The 20,552-nt window shown below is 34.7% G+C and overlaps 1 protein-coding gene across 5 annotated transcripts in view; it reads right to left on the bottom strand.

Moving 5' to 3' along the window:
* Positions 1-20,552, bottom strand: part of KANSL1L (KAT8 regulatory NSL complex subunit 1 like) — a 149,719-nt gene that overhangs the window by 62,259 nt on the left and 66,908 nt on the right. For all 5 annotated transcript variants that reach the window (XM_074191467.1, XM_074191465.1, XM_074191466.1 and 2 more), the window contains exon 5: positions 17,746-17,867. In XM_074191467.1, the coding sequence (XP_074047568.1) occupies positions 17,746-17,867 (122 nt within the window). The remainder of the gene's footprint in view (positions 1-17,745; positions 17,868-20,552) is intronic.

The raw sequence follows: 20,552 nt of genomic DNA, 5'->3' as shown, positions 1-20,552 counted from the left end.
TGTATCATAAGAAATGATGAAAGGACTTCAGAAAAACCTGGGAAGAATTGTATGAATTGGTGTAAAGTAAGAATAATTTATATTAATTTATATCAACAACAAAAACATAACTGCAAAACTTCAAAAACAAATGACAATTGAAAGCTCAATCAACTCTGATCAATGATATTATGACTTTTCATGGTTCTAGAGGACTCTGATGACATACCTTTTGATAGCTCAGACAGTTGTGATTTTTTTCTAATGATGAGGCAAGGAATAAATTTTCATTATTAAAAAATTGAATTTAAATTTTAAAAAAGTTCCTGCTTTTGAAAAATATATCTAATAATGGGGAAGACACAATTAGAGACACATGGTAATCTATGAGGAAAAGATATTAAAAGTTTAGAAACAATTTAAAGTCTACTGAAAAAGCTAGGATTTGAATTGAGTCTTGTGGGAAGTCAAGAGATTTCTTACAGGTGAAGGGGAAGGAGCAGAGCATTCCAGGCATGTAGGACAACTCATCCAAAAACACCAAGATGGGAGATAGAACTGCCAGTCAGTCGATGCAATCGAATCACAGGCTTCATGGAGGAGAGTAAAGTAGAGACAACAAAAAAAATTGCAAGGATTAAACATCAAACTGAAGGCTTTATATAGAAGGGGCTCACTGTATACATGCTAGAAAAAAGAATTCCCTTGGTAGATGAGTGGTGGATAGACTGCAGTGAGACCAGTGGGAAGCTACCACAATGATCTAGGCAACTAGTGAGATGCCAGGTGAGAAGAAAGAAGGGCATGAGATAAGATGAGATGGTGTAGAGGAAAAAACTTACAGTGTTGTGACATTTAGGGATGAAAATGAAGTTGGGCATCAAAGGGACCAGAAGGATGATGGCACCCCTGACAGTAAAAAGGATGTGTCCAATCGGTCCCACTGGCCCTCCAGGCCCATTCAGGCAGCCCTGTGGGTTGCATTGTGGTCATGAATGGGCACTGAATTCGGTTTGCCACTCTTGTGTGGTTTTAGTAGGGCAATGAAAGCAAGAAGAACTAATAGGCTAGAAATCCCTGATTTGGAGGGGAAGAAAATGAGTTCTGTTTGGGACATGTAACGTTGAGTTTGAGATGTTTATGGGACATTCATTAAGGTAGCTGGTGATGACAGAGATAACTGAACCCATAGAAGTTGATGAGGTCACCAAGTGACCTCAGAACAGTAGGAAAAGATAAGAGGCCTCAAGACAGAGACTTGGGGGAACATCCACTACTAATAAATATGATAAGGATGAAGCACCAGTTAAGGAGCTAGAGGATCTGTAAGGAGCAATATCATGAAAACATAGAGAAGAAAGTAAGTAAAGGATGGAATTTAACCACAAAAAAGAGAAACATGAGACAATATGAAGTGAAGAGATTTTTAAGGATGACCATGGTGTGGCAGCAGAGAGGGAGATGGTTCATTCAACAAATGAAGTCTTTCTTGATCCACCCATTGCTAGTGTTAGTTCATAGTTATTTTGTATGATTCTTCTTTAAATTTACATATCTATGGACAGCTAGGATAGAGCACTGACTCTGGAGTCAGGAGAACCTGAGTTCAAATCCGGCTGCAGACACTTTTACCTGGCTGTGTGACCTTAGGCAAGTTACTTAACCCTACTGCCTTGCAAAAACCAAAAATAAATTTATATATGTACATATTGTTTTTTCATTAGAATGTAAACTTCTCGAGAAGAGGAATGGTTTCATTATTGTCTTTGTATTGTCATATCATAGCACTTGACACAAGGGGGTATTTTTTAAATGCCTGTTGATAAACTGGATGATAAATTCCATTAATGCTTTATTGATTATGATCAAATAGATACTCTAAATTTGGCATTTACAGCCTTTTATAACTTGGCCTCAACCTACCTTTACAGCCTTTTTATATATTACTCCCCCTTCACACATTCTTTATCATCCAGTCAAACTGGCCTTCTTGACATTCTTCCCAAAGGAAATTCTACTTCCTATAACCACGTTTTTCACAAGACTAGCTCACATACCTATAACAATCTTTGTCCTCACCTCTGCCTCTTAAAATGTTTAATTCCCTTCAAATCAAGTTCAGGTACCACCTACACAAGAAATTTCCTGCTCTCTCTAGCTACTGTTCCCCTTCCCCCCTCCCCTCCAATAACTTTTTATTTTACATGTTTTCCATATAAACATATACATATACACCCAGACATATACTTAGGAGTCATTTTAGAATCAGTTATCTATATGCAATCAGACCATCAACTGATAAAATCCATTGATACCAGAAGAATGAAAATATGAGAGAGATCACTTCTGACTTTGGAATTATGATTCTATCAATCTAGGAGAATGCTATATAACATTTCAGAAATTCTGCTTTGACTAGTTTAGTGAAAGGATCATCACCAGCAAATTGGCCACTTGGTTAATGATTTCATTGGCCTTGGAATCCCATGAAAGGAATCTTTTGCAACACCTTTCTCCTTTTGCAGTGGTGTAAAAGGAAGTAGAGGGTGATAAAAATCATTTTCTACACCATCTTTACAACATTTACTTAGCTTTTTATACTAATGAAATGAGATCCCTTTCCTGGCTAGAAGTTTAAAATTATTAGAAGACATGAACTATATCACTCTCAGTATACTCATTATAAATTCTCAGAAGACAGAGAAGGAAGGTGCAGCTAAATAGGAGGATTCAGTTTCTCTTATGAGAAAAATAAAGGTTTTGGTGGAGTTTGTTTTACTTATTTTCCAAAGACTACAGAATCATTGTTTCATGGGAGATCTGGTTATCTTGTATTGCAGTGCTAATAATAATTTGCAAAAAGCTAACTATGAAAACAAATATAAACTTATGAGTCCATATTTATTGAAGAGAATAAAGAGATAATGAAATTATACATATAGTTTTATACTTGCTAACTTTAATGCAAAGGTGGGAATTGGTAAGGGAAGTAAAAAAAAACATGGCTCATGAGTAAGAAATGAGAAAAGCCAATCACTTTTAGTCTACACAAAAATCTCACAGCTAAACATTAGGAATATTTTCTTTGGAAAAATAACTAAAAGGCACCCAACATAGGAAACATTGAATATAATCAATGTTGGCTCCCAGGGCTCCAATTTCCTGATATGGAATCCTTGTCCAGAACATTATTTCAGGAGAGGGTCCATTTTGCTTACAACTCTACCCTTTGGACCTTCTTGACAATGGTCTATTCCCTCTGTCCCCCAGCTTTTCAACTCTGCTTGATAGATTGCCTTCTCCTTTAGAATGTTAAGTCCCTTGAGGACAGAGATTGTCTAGTTTGTTTATATTTGTATCTCCAGCACATATATTGTTTTGTATATAAAAGTAATTAATAAATGCTTTATTATCAAAAATAAAATTAAATTGATCATAGTTTATTAGACAGAAAACTATTCTTTAACTGTGGTAATAACTACTCAATCAATTGTTTACATATACAGTCATATCACCATTGAGACAGGCCAAAGATAAAATCTATTCAAATATAGACTAAACATGAGAAAAAGATGTGACAAATAATTAAAATAACTTCAACTTCAATTATTTAAGTAGGCCAATGATTACAAAAAGTGTGGAGGTTTGTGGCTGACTCTTTATAACCCCATGAACCAAACCTAGGCTTTTCTTGGCAAGGATACTGGAGTTATATGTCATTTCCTTCTCCAGTGGAGTAAGGAAAACTGGTTAAATGATGTGTCCAGGGGCACACTACTGGCAAGTTCCTGAGCTCACATTTGAACTCAAGTCTTCCTGATTCTTGGTCCAGTATTCTATCCACTGAGTTATCTAGCTGTCTGGAGGAAAGAACATCAATTCAAATGATACAGTTTCATATAGAAATTTAATATATAAACCAACTTCCTCAACAAAGAGACCAAAAAAGCCTAAAATCTGTCTTAGACAATAGACTCTTAATTTACTTGTCAAAAAGAGATATGGGAGCCAAGATGAACACTTCTTTATAATATAAACTTATTTGTAAAATTTTAGAGAGGAGGGAAGACCATGGGTAATACTGCCCTATAACCCTGTAACAATTGAGAGAAAATAAAGTTTCAAGACCCTATTAAGTAAAGTCATCCTGAAGATATTTAAGAATGAATCTGAAGGACAATAACAAATAGACAAAAGATAAAAAAGGATATTTAAAAACTTATCATAAACTCTTTTCACAATCAGGTGATCATGAATTACCACAAGTGAAGTAACCACAATTACCCTTTTAACATCATGAGCTCAAAAATTATTTTTATAGGGAAAAAAGGCATGGAAAAAATTAAGACTAATATTGAGAATGATACAATTTTGAGGAGCATCAATTTTCAGGAAATATTCAAGAGGGGAAGAAGGGAAGATTCAGAAAACATGTTACAATTTTTGAAAGAAGGAAACAGAGAGAATATAACCACTGACCAAAATGTCTTTCCCATTTTTCTCTATACATACTCTATACATACTTCAAGAGTATCTTTAATGAAGTAATAGAAGAGGATAAACATGCCCTTTTAAGTGGTATGATAGACCACATCTTTATCATTACAGTTGACTGAAAAAATATAAAGAATACAAGTTGTACTATGCTTACCTGCTGATGATTAAATTTAATTCAATAAAGAAAAATGTTGTCTTAAATGTTCTTGCTCATACAAGATTATGTCAGATATAACAAAATTATTTAACATTTTGTGAAAGATAAAGCAACAGAAATAAGCTTGTTCAACAACTCTGGTCATTAATAGAACAAAAAATGTGCTTAGTGTTCAAGTCAATGAGAAATTTTATAGAGATGTTAAAGCTCTCCAAATATTCCTTTTTGCAGAAAATATTATGATAATTAAGTTCTATCAGTTCCTGAATGAGATCTATATATACTCTAAAGAGTTGGTTTAGGTATCTCCACAGGAAAAATTAAGTTGATAAAGAATGCCTATTGTTCAACTCATAACCCAAGAAGTTTGTCTTTCTCTGTGTGTGTGTAGCTATGAGTGATCAACAGTTGATATACATTTATTAAATGTCAATTATGTGCCTAAAATTATGATAAATGTTGAGGATACAAAGATAGAAGGACTCATACATAAATATGGGGGGGGGGAGATTGAGGGGAGATAGAGAAAGAGAGAGAAAGAGGATAGATCAGTTAGACTTTTGAACCTAACTCATTAGAGGCCAGTTGAATTTCTGTACTAAATTCAGAGAAAAAGAACCATGGCTTAGAAATTAATGTCAATTGTTAAGATTAAAATTTACTTATTTTGGTCACAGTCAATTTAGAAATATTTCTTTCAATGAGGCTGATCTGGTTTATAAAGTACACTAATTAAAAGCAAATTAATCTACACACACACACACACACACAAACACACTCACAGAAAGTTCCTTAACCTATAGCAAGAATACAAAGAAGCTAAATAAAAGATAGGACAATGACTCAAGGATGGCCAAAGAATGTGTCTTAGGAACCATAGTCAATGCTTTCAAGCTTTAATCTTACATTTAGTTTCTTTTAATGTTTTACTATAGAAAAATAAATTTTATAAAATTATAAATAGTATCAAGGATTACTTTGCTTAATCAATCATAAAGTATTATTTATATACAATTAACAATGACAAATATAAACACATGAATAATTATAGAAACATTAACCAAAATAAAATATATTGCTTTTAATGGAAATAAGTTCAAAAATTTTACTGAGATTTCTGACACATTAAACTTTATTCCAATAAAGCAAATAAGAATTTTGCCTCATGTGAAATAATTATCATAAGTAGAACTTCATTTTCCTTTGTGTGTGTGTATGTGTGTGTGTGTGTGTGTGTGTATGTGTGTGTAAACACTTTAAAGCCAGAAGAAAAGATAAAGTCAGACATTGTATTCCAAATTTTAAATCTCCACTTATTTGGAAGTAATAGAAATCAAAAGGATAAAATCATCTAGAAAATAATGCCTAACCATATTTATATTTTCCTGTGGTTAAAAATACCAATATTATTCTAATTAAAAAATCTTTTTGACAGTTTTCTGGTGTCTCTTTTACATAAAGAATAAAAAAATACAAAATCAAACAAAAAGAATACTAATGATTTAATTTAAAAAACTATGATCAAGTAATGAGAACATTGCTTTAAAAAGCAATAAGAACAGCAGATATAACTAGACATAGAACAAAACAAATAAATTTTTTAATTCCATACTCCTTGGTTATTTCTGAATATTTATATACATAATTACTATTTGAGAATAATACATTGTATATGTTATCAAAAAGTAAACTATATAAGAAAATATTAAATTATGTATAAGTAAATGTTTCCATGCTAATCTTATACTATAATATAAAATAATTTTAATGAATTAGACTAGAAGCAAAATAATAATCATTGACAGAGATGTCAATAATCATTGAGAGATGTCACATCTAGTAATCTTAACCATCTATCACATAGCTGAGAACTGTAAGAAAAACAAAACGTTTGAAGTCAGCATGGACCCCACAGAACTAACTGATTAATCAGTACAGGCCTCAAGGCATTTTTTACAGTCATTCCTTGAGCATTTTATTAAGCACAGTCTTGATGTGAGGGGTTGTGTTACACACTGAAGATACCAAGAAAAGCCAAAGATAGTGCCTGCCCTCCCTGGCTCATTGAATGTAATGGGGGAGGACAACAACAAATAGATGCGCAAGTTATATGGGGGAAGGGGAAAGGGAAGTACTTGAGAAGGAAAGCACTAGGATTAAGGGGGATTTGGCAAGGCTTCCTGTAGAACCTGGGGTTTAAGTGGGGACTTCAAGAAAGGGAGTCCAGAAGGGGAAGAGGAGTAGAGGTCCTATTCTAGGCAGTATCTGAGAAGAGGAGGCACATGTATGGAAACTGCTTCTATAGGGTAGGAGAGATATTGTGAGGAGGCTAGGATGACACTTAGTTTGGGAGCCCAAGGGACAGGAAGACTGGTATTACCCAAGGAAGTCTGGAGGGAAATTGGGGAAGAAATAATAAATTCAGTTTGAAACAGATTAAGTTTAAAATGTCTAAGAGATGAGTGACTGGAGGTCATCAGAGAGGTTAGGAAAGCATAGTTAGATTTGAGAATCATCAGTTTAGAGATGGTAACTAAAACAATGGGATTTGATGAAATTCCCAAAAGAGAGGAAAGAGAAAAGGAGACTGAGGAATATGCCAATTAGGCACGAGGAGAACCAGGAGGAGAGGTACGAGGAGAACCAGGAGGAGAACCACGAGAACGGAGAGACAGTGATGCCTCAAAAGCCTAAGGAGGGAGGATAATCAACAAATGTCCAAAGTTGCAAAGAGGGCAAGAAGGATGAGGACCAAGAAAAAGACCATTTGTTTGCAATTCAGAGACCACTGTAACTCCAAGAGAGTGATCTTGGTGGAATGACTATAGAGTGAGGAGGGGGAAAGAGTGTGGAAACACCCACTATGGGGAGCAGAGACAAGGAGCAGGGGTTAGCGAGACTGTAGAGTCCAGGGAGTGATATCTGAGGATGAGGGGGAACAAGAAACAAGATTGTAAGCAAGAGGGAAAAAGTCAGTTGAAAAAGAAAGACTGATGAAGTGAGAGAATATCTTATTTTAGACGACATTTTTAACCAAGCAACAGCAGTTAAAAAGTGTCAACTTGACAGTGAGGAAAACAAAAACAAATCAAAATCATGGCTGTTTGTACCATTTAATATTAAAGTATGTAGGAGTTTTGTCTTAGGTAAATTTCCTCTAGGGAATTATTGTATTACACCCCATTCAAATAAATTCATAATGATGACTGAATCATCAAAATAAAGATAAATTATAATAAATATACAAAAGAAGAAATATAATTTTAAAATTCCTTTAAAGAATAGTTAACATTTAGCGAAAACTTTGGTATTTAAGATGTGAGGGCTTCAATTAAAGGCAAAAAAGCACTTCTCTGGAAGAGTTCATTCCCTCATGGGGTATAACAATGAGTAAATGTTAATAAATTGCCTGTTGACTAATCACTATTCAAATCTCCCCTCTAATAATTTCACTCCTCCAAAGTAACATTTTTGGAGGCAGAGTCAAAATAGGCAAACATTTCCCTCCAAACAACTTCAAAATAATGCATCAATTCAAATTCTCAAGCAGCACAACTAACTAAAAAGTCAAGGTTGAAACATTTTTCTAGACCAGAATATAGGAGGGTATGAAGAAAGGCCTGTGGCACTGGGGTTGGGGCTGGCCAGGGAGAGAGCTCTCAACTGGCCAGAGACAGTAAAGCGATTGGACATCTATCTGATCAGAAGCAGGTTATACAGGCAGGACCAGGAATCATTTGGCAACTCCACTGCCCATAACCCAGCCCCAGGATGCAGATCCAGGGTGGAAAGGAGCACTTGCAGTCACAAGGGCACAGGGACCCTCAGGGACACCGTTTCAGTGCAAGGGAGGGAGGGAGGGCTCTAGTTCCTGGTCCCCAGTTCCAGGGTGGAAAGGATCAACTGCTTGCAATTACAAGGGAATTTTAAGAACTTAAACCCAGACCAATAGAGTAATAACCCGAATAAATGGAGATATTCTTAAATTGATAAGACTAAAAAAGCAAGAATTATCTGTAATAGGATAAACTAGAAGTCTTCTCAATAAGATCAAGGGTGAAGCAAGAGAGTTCATTATCAACACTATTATTCAATATTGTACCAGAAATGCTAGCTACAGAAATAAGACAAGAAAAAGAAACTGAAGGAATATCACTTGTTTGCTCATGATATGATGGTAATACTTAAAGCACCTCAGAGAATCAACTAAAAATGCACAAAAATAATCAACAACTTTAGCAAAGTGACAGGATGGAAGATAAATCCACATAAATTATCAGCATTTCTATATGTTATCAACAAAACAAACAGGAAGAGATAGAGAAATTCCATTTAAAATAACTGTAGCAGTTTTAGGAAGAAAGCAAAACTATCTACAATCATGTGAGAAAATGTTCTAAAAACACCATTGATTAGAGATAACCAAATCAAACACTTCTGAAGTATCACCTCAAACCTATCAGACTGGCTACCATGTCAGAAAAAAGGAAAATAACAAATGTTGGAGGGTAGGGACTTGAAAGCACTGTTTTAGTGGAATTCTGAAATGGTCTATCCATTCTGAAAAACAATTTGGAACTATGCTCAAAGAGGCTAGATAACTTGACTTAAGTTATCGATATATCTATATATTTGACCTAACAATACTATCACTATGTCTAAAGAGATCAAGGAAAAGGGGAAAAGATCTCTTTTGTAAAAAATATTCATAGTAGCCCTTTTGTGGTACAAATTGAGGGAGATGTTCATCAATTGGGGAATGGCTAAATGGCTAAACAAGTTGTGATTAACAATTGTGATGAAATATTATCCTATAAGAAATGATGAGGGGGATGGTTTCAGAAAAAATATTAGCAAGGCCCATATGAACTGATGCAGAATGAAGTAAAACATAACCAAATTACTGTACAATGTAACAGAAATATTTTAACAATTAACAACTGTGGAAAAACTAAGCTATTCTGATCAATATAACTTTACAAAACAATTCAAAAGAACTCATAATGAAAAATGTTATCCACCTCGTGACAAAACTGATGAACTCTGATTGCAAACTGAAGCATGTTTTTTTAACTTTATTTACTTTTCTTGTTTTGGCAACAAGGTTAACATGGAAATATATTTTGCATAATTTCCTATGTATAATGGGTATCATACTATTTGCCCTCTCAATGTGTAGAGGAGGGACTTGAAAGGAGTCAATTTGGAACTCACATACACACTCACTTTTTCAAAGCATGAAAAAAGAATAATACTATTCAAAACTACATGTATTAGAGTCATTATGTTCCTGTTTCATTTTGCTGTGGGGGGAATGCCACGATATATTAAAATCTCAAATGCTTACTTTTTTGGGTAATCATCTATCATAAAATCCTTGTTTTAAAAATGAGGAAACTGAGGCCCAGAAAGTTCAAGTTACTACTCAAGGATAATTTCAAAAATTCTTTAAAAAGTCTAACATATTCAACAATTATTTGTATCTCAACCATTAATATAACCACAGATAATAGAATACTATATAAAACATTCATTTAAAGAAATATTTTCAGAGCCAATAAAGTTGCCACATGAAAAGAAAAAGACTGAATGTGCTCCAAATGTTTTTTCACAAAAATTGTTGTGTACCTTCATTAACTTTGGATGCAAATTGTCAAAAAATGTTTTAAGTATATGTCAGAAATACACAGAAATCTTCAGTCTTATACACAAGATTAAAAATGATGAGAAGTGCCACATATTCCTATGAAGCTCGTGTCAAGGTATGTTTACACTATCTAAAAAAACCATATTCAATATTTTCTGTTATATCTAGGGGTGAGGTATCAGGGATTCAGTAGTGTCAGAAAGTAGATTCAGAAAGACCTAGATTCAAGTTCTATCTCAGCCGTATATTGTCTGTGTGACCTCTGGCAACTCTACTATTGTAAACCAAGGAGTAGATGACACTTTGTTTTTGTGTAAGCAGGATCTTCATCAAAGATTCATTATATAAATGAAATCAAAGGTCTTGTCCAAGAAAATGTCTAGAAATATACCTACCAGGAACTGTTTTCAGGAAATAAAACACTTGTATTGACAGATAGATTTGGCTCAGAATGGATAAGCACACACTATATGTACATATTTGGTCAGGGCCATTAGTCTACTTCACACTACATGATTTGCTAGGAAGAATAGCCTAATTCCAAGTATGCTGAAACTATTCCTCCTTTTGAGTCATTCTCCTCCTCCTTGTCTCATACAAAGTCTGATCAATTCATTTATAAAGAAAAACACTGAGTTTACCACCTGGCTGAAAATTACAATAGGTTGTCCTCTACTAAGGACTCATTCTGTTCTGTAGGTCCTTGTCCTTGTTTCTTGTCCCTAAAGGTCTGGTCCCAAGGTCTAGGGGAAAAAACAAAACAAAAACAGATTGCAAAAGTGAAGGTAGAAGTGGAAAGGGCACCAGCCCTGGAGTCTGGAGGTGGCCCTTGTAAGTAACTTAACCCTGATTACCTCAAAAAGACAAAAAAAAAATCAGGCCACAGTTCTAAAATCAATTTTATATGCTTTGCCTATCCTTTCTATTTTTTTGCATACTTAGTAAAAATTTCTTCTCTGTCTAATGAAATATATAAAGGGTATCACGCTTCACAATGAAATGATTAAATAAGATTAAAGTATAAGGATAGGGCAAATAGTGGCAAGGGTGGGTGAAGGCACTTCAGATTTTATTGATCAAGATGAATCTTCTAAAAATTGATACAAATATATTTGTGGAGACAGATGACAATAAATCACTGCTAAACTTCTTGCAGATTTCACAAGAAAATAACTTCATTTTTCTTTCCTCATTTACTATTATTTTTTTCTTTAGTGATTCTCAACAAATCAATATCATTAAATTTCTTCTAAACATTCATACAAAAATGTATATATTTGGACAAGATCATCTGCCTATGTTGCCTGACATATTTTATCTATTAAGAGGACTATTCTAATCCAAAGTATGGTGATACTACTCCATTTTAATCATTCTCCTCCTCCTTGTTAGATGCATACACAACCTCAATAATGAGGAAAAATTGCACTACTTAATAAGGACAAAACACTTATTTTAGCACCTAGTTTAAATCATAATTTGCAGACTGGATAAAGAACAGGTATTAGAAAACACTGGACAATTTTACTATCTCACCATGCTATACAACAATCTATAATATGACCACAGTAAAATAATTATTTTCCAGTTTAAAACTGATACAGTTGATCATCATATTGATATGTGAATTTAACTTTGTTATAAAATCTTGATTTCATTACAGTTAATTTCTTTCATATATGCGAGTAGTCAAGCTTGAATTTTAATTAAACACACTCACAGGTTTATGATGGACAAGATCACTTGGGTATCAAACCATCAAAGACACCACTGCAATTCACCCTTTGTAAAAGTGTTCCGCTGTGATCATTTTAATTGACCTTTTTTTTTCAGGACTTCTTTTCTCCTTATTCCATCCACCCACAGAATCATTTACAAGTGTTCTCTGAGTAAATATCTCTTCAAAAAGTAATATATCCTGTGTTCTGAAGACTAATTATAGAAAAAATAAAATAATATTGCATTCTCATCTACAATCAAGTATACATGTTATTTTGCTAGGGATTAAAATAAAATTAAACAAATCAAGCACTCTTGAGATGCTTATATTTTGACAAAACTTTACAACCTAGAATGAATGAAATTACAGGAAAGAATAAAAGGAGGGAAAAAGAAATTACAATTCAATAACGTACAGGAAATAAAACATTGCTTTGGTTAATTCTGTAAACTCAAAGTTATAGTGAAGTTCATTGATATTAACAGATATACTATCAAACAATTATAAAAATGTGAAGATTAAATAAAAATCAATTACTCAACATAACATACTCCTATGTATGTAACAACAATACTATAAAAAAACCCAATGTTAATCTTAAAATCTCCATTATCCGTTATAGGAATCTAAAAATTGGCTAACAGGAGGGAAACTTAGGTAATGACCTAAAGTTCGAATTGTAATTCAAAATTGATTTTATCCCCCCATGCATTGGAAAATCTGGAAATTATAAACATTTCTGTTTAAGATCTGAAAAACATGGTTTTACAATGCATATCCTTAATCCTTGGAAACTCTCAAAGAGTTTTATGAACATTAATTAAATAAACTTTGTAATATTTTGAGATGTAATAATGTACAGGAATTATTTGTTCCTTTCTGGTTGGTAGTATTGCTTTGTTTTGATATTGGACCTATATAATATAAAACAGAATCAGAATCACATTAATTTAAGAGTTGGAAAGAATTTTAGTAGCCAGATAGTCTAACTCATATCTAGAAAAGAATTCCATCTAAAACATACTCAACAAGTGTTCAACTTTCAATTGAAAGCCTTCAGTAGGTGGGAAACCACTACCTCCCAAGATAGCCTACACCACTTTTTGACTATGCTAATAATTAGGAAGTTTTCCCATTAAGGTTAAATGTGCACTTCACCTCCTCTTCCTTCTGACTGGAGGGCTTGAGGAGGAAATAATTTCCTTCTAATACTGTCCTTTATAGAGGACTGATATAAATCTCTCAGATCACCTCACTTACATCTACCTCTCTGCTTAAGTTCAGCTCCCCAAAACAAGATGTCCCCATGACAGCTTCATCCTGGTGTTTCCTTCCTCCCAATTTCTTGTCTCTTTTTCTTTGCTGTAAGCTCCTTGAAGGCACAGACTAACTTTTATTAATTGTACCCCCAGAACTTAGCATAGTGACTGATACATGGTAGGCACAATAAATGTGTATTATGTTGAATTGAATTTCTTCTGGTTCTGACCGTTAGGGTCATATTCCATCTGATAGTCCTTCAAATATTTGAAACCATTTACCATGTAGTCCCTTAAGTCTTCTCTATTCCAAGTTACATGTCTTTGGCTCTTTCAGCAGGTCATCATATGGCATCAACTCAAGGTCCTTTAACATCCTGGTTGTCATCATCAGAATGCCATCCTTCACATAATATCCATCCCAGAAATGAACAATCTCTATTCTCCTATAAATCTACAACACGTGCTTCACCCAAAGTGTTGATGGGGCACTAAGGGGCAGGGGAAAGACTTCCTTCAGATTTCTTGTCATGGCATGAAACACAAGGCTTTTTTTGCCCAACACCCATAATACAATATTATGAAAATGGCAATATGAATCAACTAATACATCTAAGACCAAGTGTTTTGGAAGTTAGATGGGGGGGGATCATTAATATGCTTCTTCCTTTTTTAGTTGTCTTCAAAGCTTGCATCTTTATAGAAACAACTGAGAAACACAGAATTATTTATCCTCAACTGGGCTCTCATGGAAGGAATGTAACACTTTACTCTTCTCATTAATTTTCTGATGCACTCACCATAAAAACCTGTTCCAAATTCCTCTCAAGGAACCCAAACCAAACACTCTCCCACTTTTCTCAGCTAAAAAGCTCACCTATTACTATAGTGATGTTCTCCATCTAGAATGTCCTCTTATCAACTCCTCTTAATCTCATCTCTGATATCCCCCAATATCTCCTCCTTAAGTCTCTGAAGAAGTAGCCCATGTCCTCATCAGGGTTAATTCCTCTATTGTACTTGTACCCTAGATCCCAACCACTCCATACTTTTCCATCTCTCTGATTCTGATCTTCCTGGCTTCCTTTAAGTCCCAATTAAAATCCCATCTTCTAGTGTAAGCCTTCCCCCAAATCCTTTTAATCCCAATATTTTTCCTCTTTTAATTATTTCCTATTTATCCTGGATATATAGCTTGTTCTTTATATCCTTGTTTGCATTCCTCCAGTAGATTGTAAACTCCTTGAGGGCAGGAACTGTCTCTTGCCTCTTTATTTTTAATCTCCATAACTTAAAAGAGTGTTTGGCATATGATAAGTCCTTGATAACTGTTGATTGATTGACCATTGAACCTAAGGATCTTTTTTCTCAATCTTCATCCTTCTTACCATCTCTGTAGTATTTGATAATGATAACCACCTTCTCCTCCAGGAATCTCTCTTAAGCTCTTCTACTTGTCTAGCCACTTTCTCAGTCTTCTTTGCTGGTTCTTCATCTATGTCATGCCCCTTTATTATACCCCAAGATTCTCAATCCATCTTTTTGCTCTGTAATCTCTCACTTCGTCTCATCAGCTTCCACAGGTGCAATTATCATCAATACACAGATCTCTTCATCCCCAGACCCCAAAACATCGACTGCCTATTGGACACTTCAAGCTTTAAATCCTGTAAGCATATTATATACATCAGGTCCAAAAGAAGACTCAAAAATTCACCCCTCTTCCAAAACTTCCCTATTACTGTCAAGAGCTCCCAGCCCAATCCTTCTAGATGGTCTCATCATCAACCCCTCATTCCAGCTCAACCCAATAGGGGTCTAATGTTTTCTTTCTTTCTCCTCCATATCTCTTCAATTGTCCCCTGCAGTCTACCACACAATCTAAGCTGTTCTTCTGACCTTCAGAACTTCTTACTTCGACTCTTGTAATAGCCTCCTGATAGGGGTCCTGTCTTAAGCCTTTCACTTCTCCAATCCATTCTCACAGTTGCCAAGTGACTTCCACAAAGCACCTCTCCAACTAGGCCAACCTCCTACTTAACAAACTCCAGCATTTCCTATTTATCTCAATGATCAAATAAAAACTCTGACATTTAAAACTCAAGTCCCTTTCTGTGTTTCCAATAATCTTCATGTCCCTCTGGTTCAGTCACACGGGGCTGTTGCTGTTTTATCTCCTGTAGCTACCTTCATCCTGGCTGTTGCCAATGCATGAAATCTGCCTCTTATTCACCACTTCAAAGAATCCCTGGGCAAGACTCAAGTCAAACTCCACCTTCTACAGAAGACCTTTCCTGGTCCCTCAGCAGCTGGTGTCTTCCCCTCCAAGATTACCTTTTATGTACATTATTTAAAAACCACATTTGTTCATGTAGACAACAAGACCTGGCACATGGCTAAGTTCTTAAATACCTTTTGAATGACTGATTAGAACATGGATTATTCTTTCACCACTTGAAAAAAGAAATGGCTCTCTCAGAAGTGAAGGGAGGGATGTTGGGGGAAATCTAGGCAAAGGATATTATTAAAATCTATTAAAATATTACTATAAGTAGTACTCAAATAGTACTTTATAGTTTTCAGATATACTTTTTCCCCATGATTTTCAACAAAAAAATCCTTGTGAGATATGAATTTGCAAAATGGTCATATATATTTTGTGGAAGAGGAAATTGAATTTGGCAAACTAAGTAATGATTTCAATAATGCCAGACTGCTTCCCAGGATAAAAAAGCTTCTCTTTTAAACTCAAAGATCCACTTCCATGATAATGTATTGTTACGAATCTTAGAACTGTCCAATCTCCAAACAATCAAAGGTCGATGGAGATGTATATCAATTAGTTTAACAAATGTGATCCAACCCATTGTTTTCTTTCTGTTTGATTCTGCTCCAACTCAATGTTCACTGGAAGTGCCTGCCCCACTATTTACTTATTAATTTATTTCTTTATTGGTCTGCAGAAAAACAACACCTTTTCCTTCTCCATTGTCTCCAAAGGTATTCTATTCACAAGTTGATGTATGAGGATGTTAATAAAAAATTAAAATAAAAGTTTGACAAGTCTTGTAGCAAAAATGAAAGATAACCTTTAAACAGACTAACTACTGTACTAACATACCAGAAAGATGAAAAGATCTAGAGAGAAAGGCCATTGGGAGACTGGGTAAAACTTTTATGGAGGATAACAGAAAATCGACAACTTCACAGAAGAAGATGATATGGATAGGTTGCAATCAGTACTATTTGAGAGAATTACTATTTCTTACAATAATGAGATCACAAATACAGTGATATAGTTATGGATTCTAATACAAATTTGAAAAAGATGTGGTATGAACAAAATTATATGGGAAAAGTAGATAATACAAAATAGGTGTGATAACAAGATCATAGATTTATGCAAGAAAGTTTTTTTGAGGTCATTGAGTTCAACAACCTTCTTTTACAAATGACAGAAGGGAGGCACAGAGAGGGGAAATGATTTTCCAAGGATCACACAGACAGGAAGTATCTAAAGGAAGAATTTGAACCCAAGTATAGTGCATTTTAACTACACCATGATGCCCGTATATATTATACTAATCCCTGGATGATACTATGAATTCTAATCCTTTATGCTATTCTTCAAATTATTTATGACCAGATGATTTAAGACCTTTCACATTGACTATTTATAGTTGAATTATAATAACTATTTTAAGAAAATAAGTTGCAAAATAAAAGATCTTATTTAATTTGAAATGCCAAATTGGAAAGTTGTTTAATATAGTGAATTCCCAACATAAACGATATTTACCAGTTTTCCTTTACCATTGTCTTTCATGGCCTTGGTTCTCCTTTAAGGAGTTTATACATTCCTAAGATGTGGAAGACTCTAGTTATTTTTTCCATTTTCAAAATAGAAAGATGACCATTTGTAATGGTAAAACACTATATTAGTACACAAATATACTAATTTGTATGCATATACACATATGCATATACACATACACATATACATACATACATATATATATATATATACATATATATATATATATATATACACATATATATACATATGGATACAGATAAATAGGGCAAGGTATAGTTCCATGTATAAGGCCAGGATAACAAAATGATACCAACATACCCATTAAATTTTTTCATTAGAAAACTAAAACATTCCTGAGACCTCTTCTTTTAATCTTTCAAAGATTTAACTTTGATGCCATTAAGTTTAATTTTATTCAGGTTGGTAAATTTCAGCACAAGGCTAAAATTTAGTTCTCTTGCCTATTTTTGTTTTACCTGCTAGTTAATACATTAGCCAACACATGATGTAAATTAAAATTACTTCTAATTAATTAATGACTGTGCTTTAATAGGAAACAAAGTTAAAACGAAAGGGAAAACCAAATTATTTTGTAGGAAAAAAAAGAAATCAAAGTAAAATGAGAAAGAGGAGACAAGCTTAAACAAAAACTATTAGACCATTACCTACCTCCTAGAAATGCCATTAGCCAGTCGTTTATGTTTACAGGGCTTAGAAGAAAGGGGCGATGAAGTAGGGGACAAGTTGAGTGGAGCAATCAGACTGTTGATTATTTCAGTTAGTTGTGCACTCTGTAAGAAAAGTCAACTCTTTAGTATTTCTATGCATGAATTTGAACATTATCTAAATTTTAGATATCTGATATCACTTAAATGTTTAAGTTTTGAAAGAATAAGTTTCTAAGAAAAAATTCCAAGCCCTGAAAAGTATCTAGAAGTAGAAAGGGCTGCAAGTTAGTTGGGTACCCTGCCACTAGAATTATTTAGCAGAAGATTATGAGAGTTTATCAATTACCTTATCATACAAGAGAAAGAATTTCTTTAGGATGTGGGTTTTAAGCAACTAAAAGCCACTGGAATCCCTTCTAGCTCTAAAATTCTGACTTTGGGCTTTCTATCGTGACATATTTAAGCATATTTAATGTTAACATTTAAAGTGGACTATTCACACTAGCCTATTATCTGCAAACATTAACAACTTCCTTCCCTATTCTCCTACTTTCATCAACAAAGCCAACAAAATACCTAAATCCTAAAGATAAAGATAGGAAAATTATATTACTTTGAAAAGGAAATACTTCCTTTTGAAAGTCAGTATGTGCATGAAACTAGCTAAGATTGTTCTTAGGGATGGGTATTAATTAATGAAAAAATTTACTTGATGATCTATAAGCTTCCTTGCAGTTTAAAAAAATTTTGTTTTTATGAGAATGTAAAAGAAAAATCAAATCTGTTCATATAGTCATGAAGGCGTCCTTATCATCATCTTAAGAGGATTCTGAATCGTTTTTATATTGCAATCTCTCTCCAAAAATATTTCTTGCACTAAAACTAATTTCCCTTTAATTTAATTAATAGATTATGATTTTCAAAAGAAGGGGCAAAGTCAGGTTTTTAATCATTGTTTCTCTATAAAAATATTAGGATCTTAAAGAGAGAAGAGACTTTAGTTCTCCCCAGTGACAACAAAGGTCTGATAATAATGCCTTGTATACTTAATGAAGACTTAATGAATGTTTTATTAATTAGATTGAAAAAATAGCAGCTTTCAATCTCAACAGTCGTAATTTTCTACATCAGTCACTAAAGACAAAAATCATAGGAATGAATAAGGAAATAATAAAAATTCAAACACAAGATAGTTTCTTTTTTATTTTTTTATTTTGTACAAATGGTTTTTTTACATTAATAAAATATTCTTGTTTACAAGTAAACAAAATACCCCTCCCCCCATGAATAGAGATAGACTTGCTTGGGCGAAAAAAGTAAAGGGGAGAAAAAAAAATTAAAATTAAAAAAAAAATAGTAATAATTGTAGGTACAGCCAGGTGGCTCAATGGACGAAGCACCAGCCCTGGAGCCACGAGCACCCGAGTCCATATCCAGCCTCGTTAAACCCAACAATCACCCAGCCATGTGACATGCAAGCCACCCGATCCCCACTGCCCTGCAAAAACCAAAAAGAAGAAAAAAAAGACCCAAAATAAAATAAAATAGTAATAATAGTAGGGATGGCTAGGTGGCAGACAGAGCATTGGCCCTTGAGCCAGGAACACCTGGGTCCAAATCCGGCCCCAGACACCCAAAGATCACCCTGCTATGTGGCCCCAGGCAGGCCACCCAGCCCCACTTGCCTTGCACCCTCCCCCAAATAATAACAAAAAATGTGCTTCAGTCTTTGTTCCAACACCAACAACTCTGTCACGGGTAGATAACATTCTTTATGATAAGTCCATCACAAAAGTTACTTCCATCCAACGTTGCCATTGCTGATCACAACTCCCTCCTTTCTTATTTCTCCATTACCATGTACTATATTTTCTCTCTCCTTTCACTCTGACTCTGCCATAGTGTCACTGAGTGGCGCAGCAGACAAATCCCTGGTCCTGGGGCCAAGAGGCCCTGAGCCCCCATACCACCCCTTAGGCCCAGAATCCACCTGGCCCTATGGTCCTGGGCAGGCCTTCCAATCCCAGCCCCTTGCAAGAAGTAAAAAAGAAAATGTGTTATATTTGACCACTCTCCCCCCATGGTCCATCCTCTCCTCCTTTTATTCATATCCCCACCCCTTCCCCCTGTCCCTCCCTCTCCTTTTTACTCCAGATGTCTATACCCCATTGAGTATATTTGCTGTTTCCTCTCCTAGCCATCTCTGATGAGAGCAAAGGTTCCCTTATTCCCCCTTGCCTCCCCCCTTCGATATCATTGCAATAGCTCATTGTAATAAAAAAAATCTTATTATGTGAAATATCTTGGACTATTCCCCCCTCTCCTTTTCCTTTCTCCCATTCCATTTCCCCTTTTTTTCCTATTGACTCTATTTTTACACCATATTTTATCTTCGAATTCAACTTTCTCCTGTGCTTCAACTATAAAAGCTCCCTCTACCTGCTCTATTAACTGAGAAGGTTCATATGAATATTATCAGTATCATTTTTCTATACATGCAGTTCATCCTCATTAAGTCCCTCATATTTCCCCCCTCTCCTCCAATCTCCATGCTTCACCTGAGTCCTGTATCTGAAGATCAAACCTTCTGTTCAGCTCTGGCCATTCCATAAGGAACCTTTGAAATTCCCCTGGTTCATTGAAAGTCCATCTTTTTCCCTGGAAGAGGACATTCAGCCTTGCTGGGTAGTTCATTCTTGGCTGCATTCTAAGTTCTTTTGCCTTCCGATATATTGTATTCCAAGCCCTATGATCTTCCAATGTAGTTGCTGCTAAGTCCTGTGTGATCCTGACTGCAGCTCCACGATA

This window comes from Macrotis lagotis, chromosome 6 (genome assembly GCF_037893015.1).
Source record: "Macrotis lagotis isolate mMagLag1 chromosome 6, bilby.v1.9.chrom.fasta, whole genome shotgun sequence".
NCBI classification, from domain to species: Eukaryota; Metazoa; Chordata; class Mammalia; order Peramelemorphia; family Peramelidae; genus Macrotis; species Macrotis lagotis.
This window is presented reverse-complemented; position numbering and strand designations above follow the sequence as displayed.